At 44.2% G+C, this 23480-nt stretch overlaps 1 protein-coding gene across 4 annotated transcripts in view; it reads right to left on the reverse strand.

Moving 5' to 3' along the window:
• LOC139051532 (papilin-like) overlaps window positions 1-23480 on the reverse strand; it is a 532082-nt gene that overhangs the window by 329760 nt on the left and 178842 nt on the right. For all 4 annotated transcript variants that reach the window (XM_070528503.1, XM_070528504.1, XM_070528502.1 and 1 more), the window contains one exon: window positions 10514-10632. In XM_070528503.1, the coding sequence (XP_070384604.1) occupies window positions 10514-10632 (119 nt within the window). The remainder of the gene's footprint in view (window positions 1-10513; window positions 10633-23480) is intronic.

Consider the following 23480-nt stretch of genomic DNA (forward strand, 5'->3'; position numbering starts at 1 on the left):
GTCATAAATATATACAGGGTGTCACAGTTAATTATCCTGCACCAAGATTTAAAAAAATAGCAATGCGTTACTCGAAGAAAACCTAGTACATATTTTTTAGAGTACAGTGGAATAGCTGCCAGTGATTTTTCGTTACTGAGATTTAATTAGGTATTTGCAATTATTTATCTAACTGGATACGTGCTATCCTAATTGTCAAAGTGTCAATGAGGCATTTGAAGGCACAGCCAAGGGAAATCTACCTACGGTATCTTCATTGATGTACGAAGTTCGTAATAATTTTTTCCGACTGATAAGTAAACCCCGCGAAATATGGAGGATACCACGTCACTGCACTCCAACACGCATCATAAAGCAGCGCCCTCGAACAAGCTCCCTCTGAGTTAGCCAGAACGATATAAACGAAATATAGAAAAACATCGTGATCCAGCTAGTGCCTTATTTGCCGCGCCCCGGCCGAAGTAAGACGTCGCATTCGGTGTTAGTTGGAAACAAGCTGTGACAGCTGTTGTCTTAGCGTAGATATAGTGCATGGATGCTTTTTTTCTTGCCGCAAAACCTATCGCCACAAAAGCGAATTGACGACGTCAGTGCAAAGGTTTACAGGTGCGTTTTGTTTCGTCCCAGTCACCATGTCTTTCTCTTTTGAGCAGAAAATAAACATGATCCTTGCCTTGGGATCTGCAAATGGCAACAAGAGGAAGGATGCAAATATATGTCATGGTAGTGTGGCGGTAGACGAAACGCATCGACTATCATCAGTAATTATGAAAACCTGAGACAAACTGGTAGCTTCAATGAACAGCGGCGGAGGGCTCCATCTTTGAGTCCTAGCCTACGCAGGGATCTTCTAGCATTTATGGCATCAAACCATCATGCAAGCGGCCGGGATGTGGCCGCCCAGGTACGAATTTCAAAGTCATCAGCTTGGAGGATTCTAAATGACCGCCTTTCACCCGTACCACCTCAACCAGCACCAATGCTTGGAAGACAGTAACATGCAGAATCGTCTAGATTTCTCGAATTGGGTCCTCACAAAAGCCGATCAGTCAGCGGAGTTTTTGGCAACATCATGCGCACAGATGAAGCCCACTTTCGCCGAAACGTCTATGTAAATTTGCACAATGCACACTACTGGTGGGACTCCAATCTACACTGGGTAAAGTTCAACCGGCACCAGTACCTGTGGTCGGTGAATGAGTGGTTCGTAATTTATGCCGACGCTATAATCGGTCGCATCATGTTCTTTGATCACACACTGACTGGACACCGTTACATGAACGAAATCATTGAAGGAAGGGTGAATGAATTTCTCAGTGATATCCGGCTGTCACGTCTTCCACTTTTGTGGTATCAGCAAGATCGGGCACCCGCACACAGCAGCAGGGGGACACGAAACTGGCTGGATGCGACTTTTCATGCGCAATAGATTGGAAGGCACGGGCTGTAAATTGGCCATATAGGTCACCCGAGCTCTCTCCACTTGATTTCCTTTTCTGGGGTTATGTGAAAGATAGCGCTTATATGAGGAAAGCAGATGTCATATTAGTTGAAGGCACGGATAAGCGATGTCTGCCGTAGAATTTCAGCGTCGGTCATCAAGAAAGCCACTAAAGATGCAATAAAACGGACACAGTATGGCGTAGCTGCAAAAAATGACAACCATTCGACTCTGTGGAGATGGAAGGGCAGCGAAAGCTTACGACAGTCAAAGCTCTCAAACGAAAAGCATAGTGCTTTCGCTGCCATTCCACATTCACAGAGTGGAATGGTTGTCATTTTTTTAAGTTGCGAGTGTGTCGTCGTTGCTTGCACGGAGGTGCCCGGGCTCGCGATTGTCGCTTTCGCTCGGCATCGCGGGAATGTTCTACGTCGGTGGTGATTTCGCGCCGGCGCCGTTTACATTCTCGCTACTGTTCCCTCCGGCGCTCCTCGAACGCATGTTGTATTCGGGTGTACGAACTACGTTTCCGTCAGATCGATAACGCAGCTATTATTAGCACCGATACTGCTCCTGCTTATATACTGCGATAACCTTGACGTCAGGCTTTTGTTCACGGCGAGCGTTCTAATCTGTTCCCCATTTTTACATCTGCGCCTCCGCACTGCACCCGCATGGGTTTGTTAGAAATCGCTAAGTCGGCTTCTGTTCCCGGACGACGAAAAATCTACGGAATACTAGTCATACACAGCTTTTTCTGTAAAAAGGAGACCTATTCGTACACGTACTCTAGGCTGGTGTTCAGTGGAGCTTACAAATTCATGGATAATAAGGTTACTGAAATCTCGTTTTATTTCTTTTTGTTTTTTGTTGTTTGTGCTTACATCCTTATCGCCCATTCAGCTCATTCAGAAGTGGAATATATATTTTCCTGAACGCATAGGTTTTGCCTTTTCTCTACACGTTGGTGGCTTCCCAATGTGTTTATTTCGCTTTTATTTTTTGACAGGAACCTATTTTTGCAGCACGTATACACTTTCACGCTAAACAAAAGGGTAACTTTATTTTGGCTTTGGTCCGAAGCAAGTCTCTGGCGTGAAATATAGCTTCGCGCGCACTCTTTCGATGCGGTGTGAGCAAAGCCGGGAATTGAAACATTCTATGGCTATTGCTATGTTTTTCGAAGTTCGTGCTTGGTCAGAGCGGCTCTTCGGCCACGTTATCAAGGGACTTCTGTTATGAATGTGACCAATCGGCCTTGAGAGACGGATAATCAATGTGATGCAGAAATGTGAAGAAGGAATAGCTGCGAAACCGCTGAACCTGCTTTTGGTGCTCCTTCCCTACCAATATCATGGTGATTCGCTGTCTCTTCGGGTTTGCGACAAGCAATGCAGTTGCTTTCAGTCAGCTTATTTGAGCGCACTGCTTTATGATGCGGATGGGAGCGCACTCACAAGGTATTTTTCATACTTCGCGAGGTTTCCTTGCCAGTCGGAAAAGAATTGTACGCAATTAGTACGTCGCTGAAAACAACGCAGTCAGATGTCATTTTGTGGTGGTTACAAACGCCTCATTGACACTTCAAAATTAGGACAGTACTTCTCTAGTTAGATGATTGTAATTACCGAATGAAATCTCAGAAACGAAATAATTACTGACGGCTACTCCACTGCACTGGAAACGATATGCTCTAGGTTTTCTTCGAGTAACGCAACTGCTCTTCTTTAAAGTCTTGGTGCATGATTGCTGGGGAAGACTGTACAGTTCACTCAGTAACCTTAATTAGGGCAAGCCGGATGCACGCGAAATAAGAATCGACAAGAGCTATGCGCAGCAGCACTTATACTCGGACTCGCCGAAAAAAAAAGAAGAAATAGAGATGGGGAGGCTGCAGATTCTCCGGAAAGGCTAAGCAGTATTAGTGATAACCAAGTAAAAAAGAATTTCACGAAGGAACATTACACCACCTAGAGACGCCAGATTCTTGGTGGTGAGTTGTCTTAAATTTAACTGTCTCCTAGTGTTAGGTTTTGCGTATACTTATGTAAGGCCATCACTTCAGTGAACAAATCTTCGAGGTTACATGAAGTTCCTTCAAGTGCAACTGTTATTAAAAGTTATATATACAGGGTGTCCCACCTAATTTTATTCAGAGTTTAAAAATTTTGCAAATGCTACGTAGCTGGACGGAATAAAGGTAATGTTGTTTGCCGTCGCTTGAAGATACTCAAAGTATCTGTTTTCATTGTGCCTAATCAGATAATTAGCAAGTAATAACTGTCTCCTAATATGAGGTCTTGTGTATACTCGTATAACGCCACCACTTCAGCGCTCAATTCTTCGAGGTCACACGAAGCTTCTTCAAGTGCAATCCAAGTGCAGCTTCAAGTGCAGCTTCAAGTGCAGCTCCCTCTCCCGCCTCAGGAAAAATGAAAACGCTCCACCTATGCTTAGTCTACACTCGATTCGGTGCCTATAGCGTGGTGACCAGGACATCATGCGTCGCAGGTCGAAGGCAGCTTCACACGGCATTGTTTTCGAATAGCGCACAAAAACTGATTTTCCAAGGATTCACAACACCATTATAGTTTATTCCCTTGAATCTCAGTGAAACCGACCCCCATTTAGTAGTCCTCATGTGTCAGAGCAAAGACATCACGTTGCATCTTTCTTCTTTACCTTGAGAAAGTACACCGAACCATTTCCTCGGTACCGTATTATTTCTGTCATTTTTATATGTATTAAGATCACGGTTATCAGACTTTTTGTATTTCAGGCAGTTCTTATTCATGCGAAACTTGTTATTATCGACGACCACCCATTGATTGTAAGCCCGTGCCGGGTACATAGCATAGCGACGCCAGAGAAATGGCGAGTTCCGGCGCTGACACAACGGTTCAGGTGCAGAATGACAACTACATCGTCTCGATAAATCGCCGAAAGAGTGATATATACCTGCGGACGGTATTTTCTTGACGACTTTAATTTTATTTAAATTAAATGGTGATTTAGGGTTCACAGCTACATGGCACTCTAATTTTGTACCATGTTCACATCGTTTTTCTTTTTTTCTTTTTTTTGGCTTTCGCTGGCTTTCAGCACATTATTAAAGCAGCTCTCCTTGAAAAACCAACAAAAAACAGCAAATTAATCCATCGTGCTGTAGAGATTTCGAACACTGATGGAAACGATGCGAGAAAGTAGGCTTCATGAAATGACAATAAAAAACGAAACTGGCTACTTCAATCAAATTGAAAGTGACCGAGAGTTGCAATAAGATGCAGAAAATAGTATATAAATATTGGAACAAACTATGCAAATGATGTATACTACACATTCTCAATTACCACGTTTTGTGATATAGTCGGTTCTTAATTGCACTTTCATATGACAACCTTTTCATTCCTTCAGTTACAATAAATATCAACTTTTCTTTTTAACTTTATCGTCCATTACAGCAATAGCCTTCACTTTCAGCTGATCGTATGGAATCTGTGCTTGTGTTACGAAATCGTCGTGCGTATTTCCACGACAGCTTTCCACAGCGTTTTATCAATCAATTCTAGAGAAGCAAGAGTAAAGAGGAAGTGCTGGCGGCCTAGATAATAAGAAATTGGAAGGTTTAATGCTCTCCTGAAGGTTATGTCACCGGCAGTTTCTTCGCTTTTTCATTCCAGAGGCGTATAAGTCTGCATATATTAAGAAATTTAAAGGTATAATGCGGCCACGTACAAGGGCAAGAAAAAAACTGATTGGTATTTACGCAAAAAAAGAATTAATTGAAAAAAGGCACAGCGATTAAAAAGACGAAAGTTCTGTTCTGTTTCGCCTTCTTTTCCTCTGATTTCACCCCCGGTGTGTTCGTTTACACTGTTCTCTGTCCAATAGTCATGCTTCCCTTTCCCGCTGCGTTTTATTCCCCTCAAAGCTCGCAGACTCCTTTATATCCCTTAGGCACGTTTCACATATACGCGAGTTAAACGAAAATTTTATTCATTTTTGCACACTTTCTTGCTTTTCCTTAGGGAAAATTGCGCCATTAATCTTTTCCTTCCACTCAGAGGCTTTCATCGTATGCGGCCTCGTTGAACCGGCCACCTTGGAGAGTATGAAGGGAGCCACTGTTCTAGGCGGGGACGTGCAATAAAAGTACAACGAAAGCCACAGTTGTGCCTAGTTCTCGCAGTGTTCTTTCTTTCTCTTTGTTTTTGTGCTGCGAGAAATAGGCGCCGTGATTTACAGCGCACGTGGTCAACGTCACGCTAGGCGGCTGGCACCTCGCGGGTCGGGCGCAGTGAGCCCGGCTAGTGCGCGCTCTTCTTATCGCAGCTGACAACGGCTCAAGACGCTAATGGTGCGTTCCGCCGAAGCGTAATAACAGGGCGCGATGTTTACAACATCTGCACGACAGTGCCGTTCCTTTGAACTTTGTATTCCTTCACCTCCTTGAACCCTTCTCACTTTGTCAACACTTCCTCGGAGACAGAGTTTGCCTTACGTTCCTACATGCGCTTTCCCCTAACTGCGCGGCCCTCGGCCCTTTCGACATCAATAATTCTTGTATTCACGGCCTGCCCGACAGCTGAAGGCTGTTCTTGTGTTCAGCCTATTTCCTCGCTTACTTGCTTTAAAGAGGCATTATTTAAATATAATAAAAAGGCCGAATTTTACTCATGCCTGCTGGTGCGCCCGCCGCGCGTGAGAGGAAAGCGGCGAGTGTAAATGGATCGTAGAACGTTGAGGCGTGCTCGCAGCATCTTGTGAACCTATAACGGGCATAGAAATGGACTAATGTTTCAACAGACTTTTTAGAATATGCGATAGGCATGATACGCAGCTAAAATGTAATACTCGGAGCATTATGCAGAGCCGTTACCGTTGACTATTCGAATGACTGGTGAAAAATATGAGACAGCAAGGATACTATTTTCTATCCCCCACTACGTACATGGACTCGGCGCTGTCGTTAAAAACTCGAAAATTAGCGCAAAAAATCCCCGTCATACGAACCACTAGTCTCTACAGCTAGTTAAAACTCGAAAAATTAGCGCGAAAAATCCCCGTCATACGAACCAGTAGTCTCTACAGCTCTCTACAGCTTGTACATTAGTGCTGTTGTGTCAAATAGGCTGAGCGATAAATCGCTTCGAGAGAACAGGTTCAATGGTAGGCTTTGGTGCCTCAATTTCGGAATTTTCTTTGAGAAAGCGCTGTTCTCCCGGATCAGTTCTTGGTGTGTTAAGGACACAAATGAGTACCGAAAGGAGAAGGAGGCTACTGGCACGACTTCGGGAAAGTTTTAAATAAATTGCGTGCTTACCAAAGACAGCAACTGAAAGAACAGCGGATGTGCTGTGTTATGCCGAGAAGAATGCTCTTACGGCGCATACTTGGTCAAAATCTGGAGTCGCTGAGTAAGGGGACGCCGAAGACTTGAAAAATTATAGACCGATCAGCTTACTGTCTGTTGCCTACAAAGTATTTACTAAGGTAATCGCAAATAGAATCAGGAACACCTTACACTTCTGTCAACCAAAGGACCAGGCAGGATTCCGGAAAGGCTACACAACAATAGACCATATTCACACTATCGATCAGGTGATATAGAAATGTGCAGAATATAACCAACCCTTATATATAGCTTTCATTGATTACAAGAAAGCGTTTAATTCAGTCGAAACCTTAGCAGTCATGGAAGCATTACGGAATCAGGGTGCAGATGAGCCATATGTAAAAATACTGAAATATGTCTATAGCGGCTCCGCAGCCACCATAGTCCTCCATAAAGTAAGCAACAAAATATCAAAAAAGAAAGGCGTCAGGTAGGGAGATACGATCTCTCCATTGCTATTCAGGTGGTATTCAGAGACCAGGATTGGAAAGAATTGGGGATAAGAGTTATTGGAGAATATCTTAGTAACTTGCGATTCGCTGATGATATTGCCTTGTTCAGGGGACCCAGGGGAGCAGAGTACTCAGGGGACCAATTGCAATGCATGCTCACTGACCTGGAGAGGCAAAGCAGAAGAGTGGGTCTAAAAATTAATCTGCAGAAAACTAAAGTTATGTTTAACAGCCTCAGAAGAGAACAGCAGTTTACGTTAGGTAGCGAGGCACTGGAAGTGGTAAGGGAATACATCTACTCAGGACAGGTAGTGACCACGGATCCGAATCATGAGACTGAAATAATAAGAAGAATACGAATGGGCTCGGGAGCGTTTGGCAGGCATTCTCAGATCATGAATAGCAGGTTGCCATTATGCCTCAAGAGAAAAATGTATAACAGCTGTGTCTTACCAGTACTCACGTAGGGGCAGAAACCTGGAGGCTTACGAAAAGTGTTCTACTTAAATTGAGGACGACGCAACGAGCTATGGAAAGAAGAATGATGGGTGTAACGTTAAAGGGAAGCTGAAGAGTCGGTCGAATTCAATAAGACGCTCATATACGGATGCGGGAACCTTATAAACCATGTAGGTAAAATTTGGTGTTTTTCTTTCAATTAGGAGCGACGTAATCGTCGGTTAAAATTGCGCTGTAGCTCCGCCCGCCGTCGAATGCCGCGCGCTGCTGCTGACGCTGACGATGCGAGCGGAGACCTGAAACCGCGGTGTTGTGATGTCAACACTAGTGTTCCGTTCCTTCGCAGCCTCCGCGACCGTGCCTGACCGTGCTTATTTCTGCGTGCGTGCCATCGTAATCTGCTTCGATCGACCCTGCATTCCTTTGTTGGTGCGTCTGCGTGTATGTAGAGTGGTAGTCAACGTGCGCAGCATCAACTGACGTGGTGGGCCGATCATGCTGGCTTTCTGTGCAGCCTACGGTTGCATGAACACCAGCGGCCGCGACGATGTTGTCTTCCATTGCTTCCAACAAGACAAGAAGCTTTTAAGGAAGTGGGAGGCTGCTGTAAAGCGAAAGAATTTCAAGCCCTCAAGAACAACACTGTTGTGCTCCAACCACTTCCGTGACGACGATTATCACCAGAATTTCCACTAGCAGGCTTTCTAAACGCAGCGCGAGAAGATCGGAGCAACGAAAACAAAGACGGCACGAGTGCGGACTGACTGATAACTGGTGTTGGAAGGCCTTATGAATACACGAACTCGCCCAAACCTGGATTTTGATTTACTGCGAGCTCCTTCGTGTTAGCACGCTGAACGGAAGGTGCATGTTTATCTCCCGCCCTTGACGCAGGTTTCGTCGCAAAGCGCCGCGAATTTTCTATTTGCACATGCGTTGTAAAACAGCCTGCATGCAGCTACCATAACGCAGTGCAAATGTAGAGTTTGCATATGCTGGAAAGCCGGCGCATGCCAGGACGCTAAACTCCCCCCTTCTCTCGCGCACAGCGAGAAACCGACCGTCTCACGTAGCCGACGGAATTCGCCGCCTTTACGACTTCGGTTACGAGTAGTGTGCGGATGGCGCACAGATGAAGGTCACTACACGTACTGCATGAACCGGGAAGCTTTTCACGCGTTTAAACCGTCTTTGTAGATTGCCGACAGCCTTGGACAGCGCAAAAATGCCGACGATCGCATCCGCGCTTACGTTCCACGAGGAGGCATGCAGGAACACAACACTACAGTTGTTTGACCGGAAACGAGCTCACTAGATCGGCGAAAGATCGGCGAGATCACTAGATCGCTTTGCAACAAACATACTCACTAAAGAATATTTCCAACACGAGGCTTTCCCAATACTTCGCTTTCGTTCGCGTCGAAAGCAGTGCTCGCACCAGCATCGTTTGCTTCTTCGTGAGGCCGGCTCTTCGCAATCTGCTCGTACATGTAGGGAGTAACGCCGAACTCCTCAGAAAAACGCAGTCTCTCTAAATTTGCCATTACCGCCTCAGAAAAACAGCACCAAACTACCTGGCACCTGGCTTCATGTGTAGCGGCAGCGGTCGGTTCGGACGAACACTAGTGTTGACGTCATGAGGCGCCCGACCAATCACAGGCGGAAACGAGACGCGCGAGTTGGACGTGTCCGCTGCTGCACTTTTTCGTCGAAATAAAATATATTTGCGCTTTCTTTCGCTCTATTTCGATACGATATTCGAATTCGGAGGGTTGAAAACCATTATGTACAAATGTTCACTAATTTTTTCTGGAAAACCTTTCAGCTTCCCTTTAAGGGATAAGAAAAGAGCAGATTGGGTGAGGGAACAAACGCGAGTTAATGACATCTTAGTTAAAATCAAGAAAAAGAAATGGGCCTGGGCAGGACATGTAATGAGGAAGGAAGATAACCGATGGTCATTAAGGGTTACGGACTGGATTTCAAGGGAAGGGAAGCGTAGGAGGGGGCAGCAGGAAGTTAGGTGGGCGGATGAGATTAAGAAGTTTGCAGGGACGACATGGCCACAATTAGTACATGACCGGGGTAGTTGTAGAAGTATGGGAGAGGCTTTTTCCCTGCAGTGGGTGTAACGAGGCTGATGATGATGATGATATTTAACCATTGTTTAACCATATAATCAAAGACGAATGACAAAAGCGAATACACCAGTCATGTCTGTTCATGTCCCCTTGAAAATTTATGGTCACCTTACATGGACAGCACGGAGATAATTATTAATTCCTGTGGACAAGCCGGCTGGAGGCTATGACCGTGCCACTTAAGTTCCTTCAAATATCATCCCCCCATTGAAGTCAAAGTCTGACGAAGGAAACTCAGCCCTTGAGCTCTCCACTTATTATTATTCTGCTTCAGCCAAGCCGATGATCCTCGTCCTTTTCTGAACCTCATAACTCGACACCATCCGCTCCTGTCATCGAATGCGATTCCCTTGTCTTAGTGCCCATCGTGCAAATCTTATATACCGGCGGGTATTTTTGGTGCCCCAAGCAGTGATCTACTATACTTCTCTTCAACTTGTAATACCAACTTGGCCACGCTTTGTCTCCAGTCCAGACTATTATCTCGCACGCTCTTAGCAATACATCTGTCGTATATAATTTTATCGCTCACTACGCGGTATTCACTTTTATTTTGTTATCGCATAAAAGGCTTCACACGCGCAAGTGATAGTACTGCTTCCAGCTTCTGTCCACGAATACTCACCCGGATCGAGCTGCGCTAAAAGTGAACGTGTTGGTGTCGAAGTCGAAGCGCCACGCACCCCTGTGCAGCAGAACTGGGCCATGCTTGCTCGTGAGAATCTCCTTCCAGTCGCCGGAAAACTGCACAGAGGGAAATGAGAGGGCGTGTGCAGCACCGATGCCGAGAAACACTGGCGTATTTTACTAGCCTCAAGAGACGCCCTCCTGCGAGCTATATTTGCGGCGCTTCGCTTAGTAATTATACGGGCAGGAGGGATGCCTTGGAAGAGCAATTTTCCCAAGATCTTATTCATTTCAGGCATGCTGAGTGGCCGATCCCGGAAACCGGGGGCATGCGGGTTCGTGCATTCCAATGTCGACGAGCAAAAAGAAAGCAAGGACCAAGAATCCTACCGAAGCCCGGTCCATGTATTGTTTGCGTGTGCGTCTTTGTGAGAATGAGTGAAACCGAAAGGGTAATTTTTTTTATTGGTAACAACCACATGAAGCCAACACATACCACATAAGTTAATGCCCCATTAGTCTGAATGCATGCTGTTGGCTGTTGTTAGCACGTAGCTACCTATACCGGGTGCCGCAACTATCGTGCACCAAGATTTAAAAAAAAATATGCAAATGCCACATAGCTGAACAGAACCAAGGCAGTGTTGTTTGCCGTCGCGTGGAGATATTCAGATTATTTCTTTTGCATTCCGCCTAATATCACGATTAGTCCTAATTATTAATTCAAGATCTAAAATATAATCAATGCATAGAAATTGTCAATCACATAATAATAGAGTAACATAAAAAACACCCCAATACAGCTTTCTGTTTCTCAATACGTGCTACATAAAACTGTTTTTCCGAGCGTGAAAGAAGCCCACGAATACACGCAACATTGCCACGTGTGGCAATTTCGCGTACAATTATGCGTACATTTATGTTTACAGTTATGTTGCGCACAGTTATGTTTACTTTCATCCTGATCAACGTTTAATCCTGTGCAATGTTTACGTTTATGCACCGAACTGGTAAGGACTTCAATTTCATATCTCATCGCTCACAAGCTATGCAGAAATGAAAACTTTGAAACAGGCAGATAGACACTGTGAGACGTATATGTAGAGATGTCACAAGGACGAAGACAATATATGAAACTTCTGGGATTTAAGGTTTACTACAATAATGTTGCACATTTCAGCAAGTAGAAAATAAGTAGCATGATAGAGATTTCCAAAGGTAAAAACTTCCAGGGGGACGCCTTATAAGGAGGACACCTTATAAGGAGGCAAGTGCACTGCACTTTAGGGATTCGCACTATGTTAAGGATTCTATACCTTTTGTGTTCATAGTGGCATGCACATACTCATTCTAACAGATGGCCCAACAATGAGAACATACCCAGTGGCAAAGGTGGACAAGCTCACCAGTTCCCACCTCATGACGTGAACCTCAACCTAAATTTCCTGCGAGTGGTAGAAACTCTTTTAGTGAAGTCAACAATGCTGAGCTGAACCTTATGCGTCAGTTTGAGGTTGAGTGAGCTCGCAAGTTCAGTGAGGTCGATTGCTGGGTTCAATATTTTCTGCAGCTGCTTACATCTATCTCATCTTTTCCCGAGCGAATGAGTCCGGCATATTAACTTGATGTTCTCCCGATGTCAATTTTTTTTAGAATAGGTACTAGGTACTACTACAGATACTATGGGCGCTATAACGTAAAACTATTCCAAACTTTTCTATTGCAATTGTGCAATCAGCCCATAGCGATTGGTCAAAAACTTTTTTGGACCACCCCCACTTCACCTGTCTGTCACGCGACGTCACGAAAACCGCGATAGCTCCCCATCTGATATGACGTGTACACACTGCTTATGCATGTACACACTGCTTATGCAAAACAAGGATAGTTATTTCTGATTCGACGCCTTTTTGTCATTAGCCCTCGACTTTTTCGGGCTGCACCCACTTTACGTGCCTTTCACGCGACGTCACAAAACCGCAAAATCTTACCCCGTCAAATTGACGCGTATGCCTTAAAGATGCATTATTATGCCGAACAAAACTGAATTTTCTTCTGAATAGCCGCAGGCTGCCCCGTTCCGAAAGAAATAAAAGATGGCTGCCGCCGATCACTCCGGCAATGGCTACTCGTCCCTGTTGGAGAACATGGGTTTATTTGCGTGTAATAAAACTTTTTCGTGGCCATGTAACGTTTTCGAGAACTTTCGGCACGTTTACACCTCGTTCTGCCAACTCTTCCTTGCTGCGGATCCGTTTTAGAGTCATTCTGAAGCTTCTGTTGTAAACCGCTGCGAATGTCGACGAGACACCGAAAGCTAAGTAAGGGAAAGCCGACCAATCGCAGACACCGGCACCACCTTCTACATCCGGTTATCGATATTTAGTGCAGTGGCTCGGCCCCATCGAATCCCTCTCCACTTGAGCATGCTCCTCTTTTCTTGTGAGTGAATTAGATAAGACAAGCCGCTCAGTGCAGACAATGTTATTCGTTTTTCAAGAAAACATAAGTGACCTCCTATGAACGAGAAGAGCATTTGATTGGTTTGTTCAGACAACCCAGCGCGTGACCACCCGATGCTTGCGTCGGCGGTTACGCAAATTCGACGTGAGGAGGTTGGAATAAAAACATATTGGAACAGTTTTGCGTTATACGGTCCTATATCTCTGAGTTATGCAACCCAGCAGGTTTTGCAGCAATGCACATTTCAACCTGACTTATGTATTTTAAACGCTTCCCCAATCTCCCGTGCCGCCTCGTCTTCGCACTTAGAGATCACTCTGGTGTAAGAGAACACCGAGGTGCAGGCGCGTTTATTACGATGCAACGGTAGGTTAGATTATGGTTTGTTGCTATATTATTTAAACAGCACCCGGTCTGACCAACGTAACTGTTGGTAATTCAAACATTTCTCGCATGATATGGGAATGTCAATCGAAGACGCCTGTCTCATACGGCCCTTTTCTTTCAGGGCACTTAATATTGCACCCATGCGGCTTTCGCATGCCACCATCGACCATTCTCTCCATGACACCTCACAGCTCACCCGGCTTGCTCTTTGGCAAAGAAATATATGGACACATCCCACGGACTTTAGGAATCGATATACGCGCAGCTTTCGTGAGATAATGAGGCGAAACGCGCACTAAGAGAAGAAACGCAGATTTCAGTCAGATTTCAGACCATGCTAGGAAAGCATAACTTGTATTTAGTTTCAAAACGCATTGAATCACAAGACAGCCTACCTGACCTTGTAGAAACGCACCAATGCGCCAGAGTATGATTAGAGACCTGAAGCAAATTTCGGCAGTGAATGCATCCCGTAACCTTCTGTCTTCAAAAAGCGAAGTCTTTGTTTTTCAAACCACGGACGTTCGGGTTGCTGCAGGCAAAAAAGCGGTCATAGACCATTTGAAGGCGTCTGATAGCCCAAAGAAAAGACCGACTACACCAAAAAACGACCTTCACAGTACAGCAGCACTGATACACACCATGACACAGGTTGAAAAACGATATGAAGCCCGTCAAATTTCATTAGACGCAACGTGACAGCGCACAAAGAGAGATGAGGGAAAACACGCGGAGTGCGGGAGGTGGAAATTCAAGAGGATGAGCAAAACGAGAACAAGGTGAAAGCCAAAACCAACGTTTCGAGAAGAGGACTCGTATTTTTCAAGGCGACATATGCTTTCCTCGGCACAGTATATAAACGTACTGTTCTTTTATAGGGAAGAGGGGGATAACGCTGGCGGGCGAGGCAACGAACCGACGGTGTAGAATTGAAAAGAAAGTTGCGCTATTCAACGGCGGTGGAGGAACATTAGGTAGCTTCGTGTGTCAGCTGGTTGACGTATCAATATAGGGTTATTTTTTCGTGGAAGGGGCCCGGACGACGAGAGGGGGGAGGGATTATCTGCTCTGTTGAATGTCAGTGAACCGTCGGTTTTTCTCAAAGAGAGAATAAAACGGCAGAAAATGGTGCTCGTGGAAAAAAAAATTGAATAAATATATAAATACCTAAAAAAGGAAGAAAAACTAAGCAATTCGATTAGCAACAGAAATAACTAGGTGCTCTTTTCTATACTTAGAAATTTAGCATCGCGAATAGACTCTAAAACTTTTCAAATGTTCACGCCTACTGGTTGCAAAGTCTTCAACTTATGGATGAGGTATGATGTTCTGTATTTCTGTCTCGCGCAGAACGGAAATTTGACAGTAGGATGTAGATTTTAATTTCATCAAACATATGACCCGGTTGGCTGAAATTCTCGGCGATGGCTTTGGGAAGATTTTCAGCTGTGTCCGCACGTCCGTGTAACCTGACGTTCATTTATTGTACAATTTTGACGATATATTGTTTCTTAGGGATGGAACGTTCAATATAAATTATATCGGAAGTAGTGCAAGTAGAGCTAGTTTTCACTTCGTGTGTACAGCTATTTGTGGTGATTTTAATTGTCAAGTCACTTTGAAGGTGCCTGAAGGTTTTGCACCTGGCTCGAGAACATGCTTTTATTACGGGTGAATGATGTTGGCTGACTTGTGCGTGCACTAACATGCCTTTATTGTTTCTGTTGCGCTGATATGTCACCCTTGTTACCACCAGGAACGCTTTTCTCAGATGTTCGTTAGTTGTAAATATTGGGTGGCATTTCCATATGATGTTTACGTTTGGGAGGGCATTCTAATATTTTGTCATAAAGGCTGGTGGTCTCTCTGAATTTGGTGCAGGCTTTTAGCCAATTTTGACTGCCTCTACAATTTTCACGCGACGTCGTAAGCCTTGTCGAGAGGAACTTGCGTACAGTTTCTTACTGCTAGCGTTGCTTTAGGGTCATTTAGGTGGTGGATATAATCATTCTCTTCCATACAGATTCTACTTATTCGTTTCGCTTGTGCGACTAAAATTCCTCCCTTGCGGTGTTGCGGGTAACGTCTGGTGTAGTCTAAATATTGCTGGCTATCCGGAGGCTTCCGCTATAGTGTCGTTCTCAATGTTATTTTCTAAGCAGGCCGTAGTGTCGAGGAAGTTGATTCCACTAGGAGACTGGTGACCAGAAAATTTAATACTAGGGTGAAGGGGGTTGGTTAGCGCGCTTGTGGCGTGCTCTGATAATATAAATATGATGACGGTGTAACCTACAAAGGTCTGAGGTTTCAGAGAGTATAATTTTATCAGGATTTCTTCAAGCTGTCTCATGAAAATTTCGGTATACGTGTGAACGAAAGACATTCCCATGCCAGTGCCGAAAGTTCGCAGGTAGTGAATATAATCGAATTAGAAATAGTTGAGCGTGAGAAGTATCTTAAGGGGTGAGAGGTACACTTCAGGCGCGAGTGCTTGAAAATTGACTACGTGGGACTTCGATGCGGCTTCAATTCCTTCACTGATCGGTATGTTAGTGCAAATGGCAGAAGCATCCAAAGTGATTAGAATAGCTCGGTCAGGAAGGATTTGGCTGGTGTTAATGCAGTCTAAATTCAAAGGGTTCTTTATGACCGATTCGATTTGAACCGTTTTCACCGTATCATTAAATTTACTGCCCACCACTGTCCTAGTCAAATCAACTTCCTCGACAAAATAGTCTGCACGGAAAATGGAAAACGCAGAACGCCAAACTCAAAACCCTCTATCGTGGAGAATTCCAGGGAGCTTTTAGGCATGTAGAAACCTCTGGGCTGATTTTCTGCGCCATGAAGTGGCCTCGCCGCTTAGAGGGTTATCTGACTGAGCTATCTCGGTTGCTACAGTCAGCAGTTCAACCCCGCCTCCATTTTTTTTTTAAGTGTGCCATTGAAAGTGCTCCATTCGTAGCTATGTGAATATGGCGGTGGTGTGGAGCAGAGGTAGAACATCGAGCCACAACATCCTCCAATTCACTACACCTTTAGGTTTGGAAAGGCGCCTAACACCGGCAAAAAATAAAACAAAATGCCGAGAGCCTGTGGCGCTATACTAGTCGAGGTGCAGCAAAATTAGGAAGGCCCACTAAGCTTCAACAAAAGGCATTCCCTCTCCGGAATAGGAAATGGCCTACCTGATGCAGTATTCGGCCCTACCTCCCTCATTACTCCTACAATTAACCCATGACACTCGGTCCCTAGCAGAGGCGCCGCACCTGACCAAGACGGTGGTGAGACTGACGACGCGGCAGAGGTTGTTAAGACTCTCTGGACCCAGACAGGCCGCCACTGGAAACTGAACCAGGCCATGTTCAACACACGAACGCTTTCTAGTCAAGCTAGCTTAGCAGGAGTATTTGAGGAACTATCAGGCATATGGCGCTAGTGAAGTTAGAGGAACTAGTGCCTTATTATTTGCTTATACACTGCTGACTAACGGCCACGTCCTCTGCTACAGAGGAGTTGCAGGTAAAAAAGAATACTGGGTACGATCCCTAATCCAAAACCACGCAACAGGCAACATTGACAAATTCTACAGCAGCAGTAATAAAGCTAAACAGGAGGCATATATTAAAGTAGTACAAGCATGTTTTCCAACCTCCAGTCTCGATGATGAAGAAATAGAACAGTTTAATGAAGATATTCAATTAGCGATGAGACAAGTGAAAACTCAGTATACTGTAGTCATGGGCGACTTCAATGCAAAAATGTGGAACAAGCAGGATGGTGCACATACTTGATATTGACAATCACTGCAATCACTACAATGAACTGCACATACTGGTGCACAAACTTGATATTGACAATCTAATCAAATTTAATGTCTACACATTTGCTTATCAAGCAGTTCACGACCATAACGTTCTCAAAGTTGTTCTTATCCGACACCTTACTAACTCAAATATTACACGCTTTTCCTCCAATAACAGTTTTATACTCCCTAAGGTACGAACTAACTATGGTTCACAAAGAGTAGCATTTGCTTTAATCGAACTTTGGAATTCATTGCCTTTTAACATTAAATGTGTTTTTTCTATATCATCATTAAAACATCAGCTTCGCAATTTCATGTTTAACCTATAGGTCCGTTTATTGAATATGTCTTTTAAAAAACTCAATTCTGTCATTTTTAATACTGTTTGCTTCGTTTATTACTTCAGCATAAGCCTTATCCCTATCTTTTTATATTTTCCATGGTATTATTCTTTTGCCTCATTACGTATTTGCATCTGTATTTGCTTTTTTGTATTTTTATAATTCGTTGCATTTTGCTGTCAAGTAGTATTAGTCTTTTTTTTTACATTATAAAAGGTCCCCCTACAGTGTTTACACTATGGTACCTTTTTCTGTACTAAATATCAATATTTTTGTATCTGCACTAAGTATTAAATAAATTTCAAACTTCAAACTCTGCCGATCCCAGCATAGTGCAGGATGTAGAAGTGTTAGGTAGGGTAAAGTGCAGTGATCATAGGTTAGTGAGGGCGAGGATTCGCCGCAATTTGAAAAGAAAAAGGATAAAATTCATCAAGAAGAAACAGGCCGACCTAGACGCAGTCTGGGTAAAAGCGGACGATTTCAGGCTGGTGCTTGCAAACAAATATGCAGCTTTAGAACATACAGATAAAGATGACATAGAGGTCATGAATAAAACCGCAATTACCCGGGCCTCAGAAGCAGCAATTGAAGTGGGAGGTAACGCACCAAGGCAACCAGCATGGAATCTCTCGAAAATTACAAAGGACCAAAGCAAAAAACAACGCATAAAGGTGTCCAACTCATGAAATCAGATAGAATTCGCGGAACTGTCAAAACCGTTCGACAAGGAGAAAGTAAGGGATATTGAATGTTATAACGTGGGGAAGACTGAGGAAGCATTGAAAAATGGATGCAACATGAAATTAGTGCCAAGCAAACCTGGCACAGGACAAGCTAAGATGTATGTACTGAAAGATAAGCAGGGTGGAATCATCAGCAATTTTGAAGATTAGTAAAAGCAGCGCAAGAACTTTATACTAAACTACACACTCCCCAGAGCAGTTACGCTACCACCATTCATAGTAATGAACAGGATACAGAGGCTCCCTCTAAATCTAGCGTCGAAGTTAGAAAGGCCTCGCAAGACATGACCCGGGGAAAAGCGGCAGGAGAAGATGGAATAACCGTCGACTTAATCAAAGATGGAGGAGGTATCATGCCTGAAAACCTTGCAGCTCTTTATACGAAATGTCTCACGTCTTCAAGGGCTCCAGAGAACTGGAAGAATGCCAGCATTACACTAATCCACAAAAAAGGAAACGTTAAAGAATTGAAAAATTACAGGCCCATCAGATTACTTTCAATATTGTATAACGTATTCACCAAGATATTTTTCATTTAGTTAAGGGCAACGCTTCACTTGCGTGAACCAAGAGGACAGGCTGGCTTCAGGAAGGGATACTCTAGAATAGATCACATCCATGTGATCAATCAGGCAAACCAGAAGCCTGCAGAGTACAACCGACTTCTCTATAAGGCTTTCATAGATTCTGAAAAGGCATCTGACTCAGTAGAGATACGAGCTGTCTTAGAGGCATTATGTAATCGAAGAGTGCAGGAGGCATGCGTAAGTACAGGGTGTTTCAGCGAACACTTTCAAAAATCTTTAAAAGTTGCCTGGGGCAGAAATAACAATTCTAGTTGATAAGCTGGTCTACTCGAAACGGCGGAAAATACTTGCAGAAGAAATTGAGATCCAAAATCAACTAATCAACAAAATTTCACTAATAAAAATTTCAACTTACATTCTAGCCCATATTGCAATTTAGAAATTCTAACCATGGAATTCACAAGGCGGATTCACTTGGAACGAATTTTCATGATGACACCAGTTTCGAGATATAAGTTCCCGAACTTGGCGGAATATTCACTGGAAGGCATTGACCTTGCAGTTAATTTGTTAACAAAACGTAGTTTGATGCACTGAAGCACGCAAGTAACTGGAACACCAATGCGTTTCTCCGCAAAGTTCGGGAACCTATATCTCGCAACTCGTGTCGTCCTGAGAATTCGCTCCAGGTGTATCCGCCTTGTGATGCCAACTGCTAGAATTGGTAGATTGCAATATGGGTCATAATTAGGTAAACGTTAACCCTTTGACGGTCAATGACGTAAATATACGGTGCCGCGAACAAGTCCGAAAATCGTCGATGCCGTATAATTACGGCGCCGTCTGTACGTTTAAAAATTGGAGGACGCTTAAGCTTCGCCTTCAAGAGTGGAACGCGATAGCGTTCCCGTCGACCCGCCAATGGGTGTAAGACAATGGGCTACAGGGCAGCCATCACTTACGAGGCGCCCCGCATCAGACGCGGTGAGCGTCGAGCCATATGGTCGAGCAACGCGGCGTTCGGCGCAGCAATGAAACGTGCGCCTGAGCAAGCGGAGCGAACCAAAGAACTCGGTATCCCGGAGGGGGAAATGATGCACGCCAGCCAAACGCCGTGATCGGCACGGGCAGAGAGATAGAGAGATAGTGATCTAAAGAAAGGAAGGACGCTTGATTCTGCGGAGGGAGCGAGGCGAAGCGTTGTCAGGGGAGAGAGTCCGAACCGCGACAGCTCCAATGCGCGCGTGGCGCGCCATCTGTCGGGGCAGCGCCGTACATGGAGAGGAGGGGCTCTTCTGTGTTTGCCGCAAGATGGCTCTCCGTGTGCGGAAAGCGCAGAAGAAATGCAGCGAAACGCACTTCGCTACTCGTGTAATTGCGACTTCTGTAAGTTACATGTTCATAATTACCTATATACACCACAGTATAACTTTCCACGGCTCGTTTCGAAGGCAACACCGCATTCACTAGAGGCGCGTTTGTACCTTTTGGAAGCATCGAAATCGTGGCTGAGTGGTAGCGTCTCCGTCTCACACTCCGGAGACCCTGGTTCGATTCCCACCCAGACCATCCTGGAAGTCGCTTTTTATTTATGGAGTGCCTGCCGTGATTTATCGCTCACGGTCAACGCCGCAAAAACGCCGACACCCGACGCCGACACCGACGCCGACGACACCGGCTTTTCTGCGACACGAGCTCCTTAACGCTATCGCGTTAAAAAGCGTGCCAATTTCCTAACCTTTTCTTTTCTGTCATGTGCTGCCACTATGTGGAGTTACAAGTAATTTTTTTCGCACGCCTCCCTCTCTCGGTTTTCGTTGCATGGTTTGTTTTAGCGCTAGTTTGCTGCGGCTCGTCTATATACTACCGCTCGTGCATTGGCGCGCGCGCGTGCGGGCGGCCGTTTGGATTTTGTTTCGCGGATGGTTTCAGCATTTTGCGCTTTGAAAAGTGATGGCTATCTCGTTACTAATCGCTCAAACGGCGACCGCTAGTTTCTCGCTCGTTTAGTGCTCACAGGGGTGCGCATAGGAAGGGTGCCACCATGCATGCTTTTCCGTTTTATTTCTTTTTTTTAAGACTCGCGAAAACTAATTGCGCTAGCTGGTTGGCGATAAGGTGAAGAGCAGCAGTTTGTCACACGCTTTGCTTTTTTTGATGGGCACAGAACCAAACACTTTTCTTGAGTGCACGCACCTACGCAGTTCGATTACGCTATGGACGTACGTAATGGTGTAAGAGCAGGAACATTTGAGGCTTGCGAAATATTCCCGTGTGTGGATTTTCAAAGCTTTGAACTATGTGCATAAAAAAGCATCAAATTTTTATTTCTGATAAGTTCATTTCCTTTTTTATTGCTGTTATTCATGAATTAAGAGTGCGTATATACCAACGCAAAATATTTTTTCTCACTTTACGGTCACCCTAGAAAAATTACGGTAAATTTCTTTCGAAATAAGTCCCTAAGAAGAATTGGAATCTAGAATAAAAAAATCCACCCTGGGTGGTCGCACATGGCGAAAAAAATCTACCCTCAAAGGGTTAATTAGGGCATACTTGTTAATTATACGATTTTGCATTTCAATTTTTTGTGCACGTTGTGTCCACTGCTTCGAGTAGACCAGCTCATGCAGTAGAATTGAGCTATTTGCCGCAGGCTACTTTAAAAAATTTTGAAAGTGTTCGCTGAAACATCCTTTATCTTAGAAACGATCTACAGATTGCACAGCTGCCTTAGTTCTCCACAAAAAGTATAAAGATACCTATAAAGAAAGGGGTCAAACAAGGAGACACGATCTCTCCAATGCTATTCACAGCGTGCTTGGAAGAAGTATTCAAGCTATTAAACTCGCAAAGCTTAGGTGTGAGGATCAATGGGGAATATCTCAGCAACCTTCGATTTGCAGATGACATTGTCCTGTTCAGCAACGCTGCGGACGACCTACAACAAAAAATTGAGGATCTTCACAGAGAAAGTGTAAAAGTGGGGTTGAGGAATAATATAGTAAAGACCAAGGTAACGTCTAAAAGCCTAGCAAGGGAAAAAGAGTTCAACATCGCCAGTCGGCCTCTTGAATCCGTGAAGGAGTATGTTCATGTAGCTCACTTGCTCAGAGGGGGCCCTGATCAAGAGAAGAAAATTGACAGAATAAAATTGGGTTGCAGCGCATACGGAGACATTGTGAGATCCCAACTGGAAGCTTACCATTATCATTGAAAAGAAAGGTGTACAATCAGTGCATTCTACTGGTGCTAAGATATGGGGTAGAAACTTGGAGGTTGACAGAGGAGCTCGAGAATAAGTTGAGAACCCCGCAAAGAGCGATGGAACGAAAAATGTAAGGCGCAACTATTAAGAGACAGGAATAGAATGGTGTGGATCAGAGAGCAAGCGGGGACAGCCAATGTTTTACCTGACAGTAGGATAAAAAAAGATGGAGCTGGGAGGGGGGGGGGGGGCATGTAATGCACAGGATGGATAACCGGTGGACCACCGGGGTTACAGAATGGGTGTCAAGAGAAATGCAGTCCAGGAATGCAGGTGGGGCGACGAAATTAGGAAATTCGCCGGCGCAAGTTGGAATGTGTTGGCACAGCACAGGGATAATTGGACATCGCAGGGAGAGGCCTTCGTCCTGTAGTGGACAAAAGTAGGATGATGCCGATGATCATAAAAACTCTAGTCTGCTGAGCAAGAACTTCGTACATTGGCGAACACCGAAAGTCTTTTTTCTGCAGAAGGAAACTGTATTTTTTTCGTAAAGTGGCCATAAAGAAAGAAATATGCAGTTTGAGTTTTTCAGAAAGGAAACATTTACAAAGCCAACGTACACCTGTTACACTAGAGAGTGATTTCAGCAGTATATCAACGTGACGAGCCCGCTGCAAGAACAAAAAGCACCGAGTATTTTGCCTCGTAATTTAATTATTGCAGTTTAGTATGGGGCACCGCAATACAAACGAACATGAATAAAGCAATTACATACAAAAGGCGATTCTCCGGCACACTGCTAGTATCAATATCGTATCGACCACAAAATCGGAGTCATAGAGACGCTAAGCTACAGGGGTAGGTTTATACTACGTGTATCGCGTTTGACGGATAAATTATTTTGCAAAAGAAGGATTAAGAGATTTTCTTACATCGATAGCGACTCTGCAACGCAATGAAAAATAAAAAAAATATCCGAAACCCTGATCCTTGGTTTGTGCCACGTATTCGCACTGAATACAGATTGCAATCCATTAAACACAACCTACCGAAAGCCCTCAATAATCATGTTCACACTACTACTTATTCTTGCAGAGAATTGAAGATCCATTTGCTTCCCTTATAAGCATATACGTATATTCATGTATAACGATGCTTATGGTATCACCGCATTTTATGTTTTTTCTTGATGAGTATCAGATATGGCTGAATTTTGTATGCTTGTATATTGCATGTCAGTTATTTTTTCAAGATGCTTGCATGCGAAAATGTGTTTAATTATACTTTTTAAACTTTGGTCGTTACTTTAGTACGTTTTGAACTGCTTCAGTTTGTTTTGTGTTCTTATGTACGTTGCAAGTGTAGTAGCTGTTAACGCGCTGTCATGTACGACGGCTTCTGGGTACAGTCAAGCTGCTTACGGCAGCTTTTAGCCAAGCAGGACGTTTCTATTGTATACTAAACGAATAAATAATGTTCAAT

This window comes from Dermacentor albipictus, unplaced genomic scaffold (genome assembly GCF_038994185.2).
Source record: "Dermacentor albipictus isolate Rhodes 1998 colony unplaced genomic scaffold, USDA_Dalb.pri_finalv2 scaffold_12, whole genome shotgun sequence".
NCBI lineage: Eukaryota > Metazoa > Arthropoda > Arachnida > Ixodida > Ixodidae > Dermacentor > Dermacentor albipictus.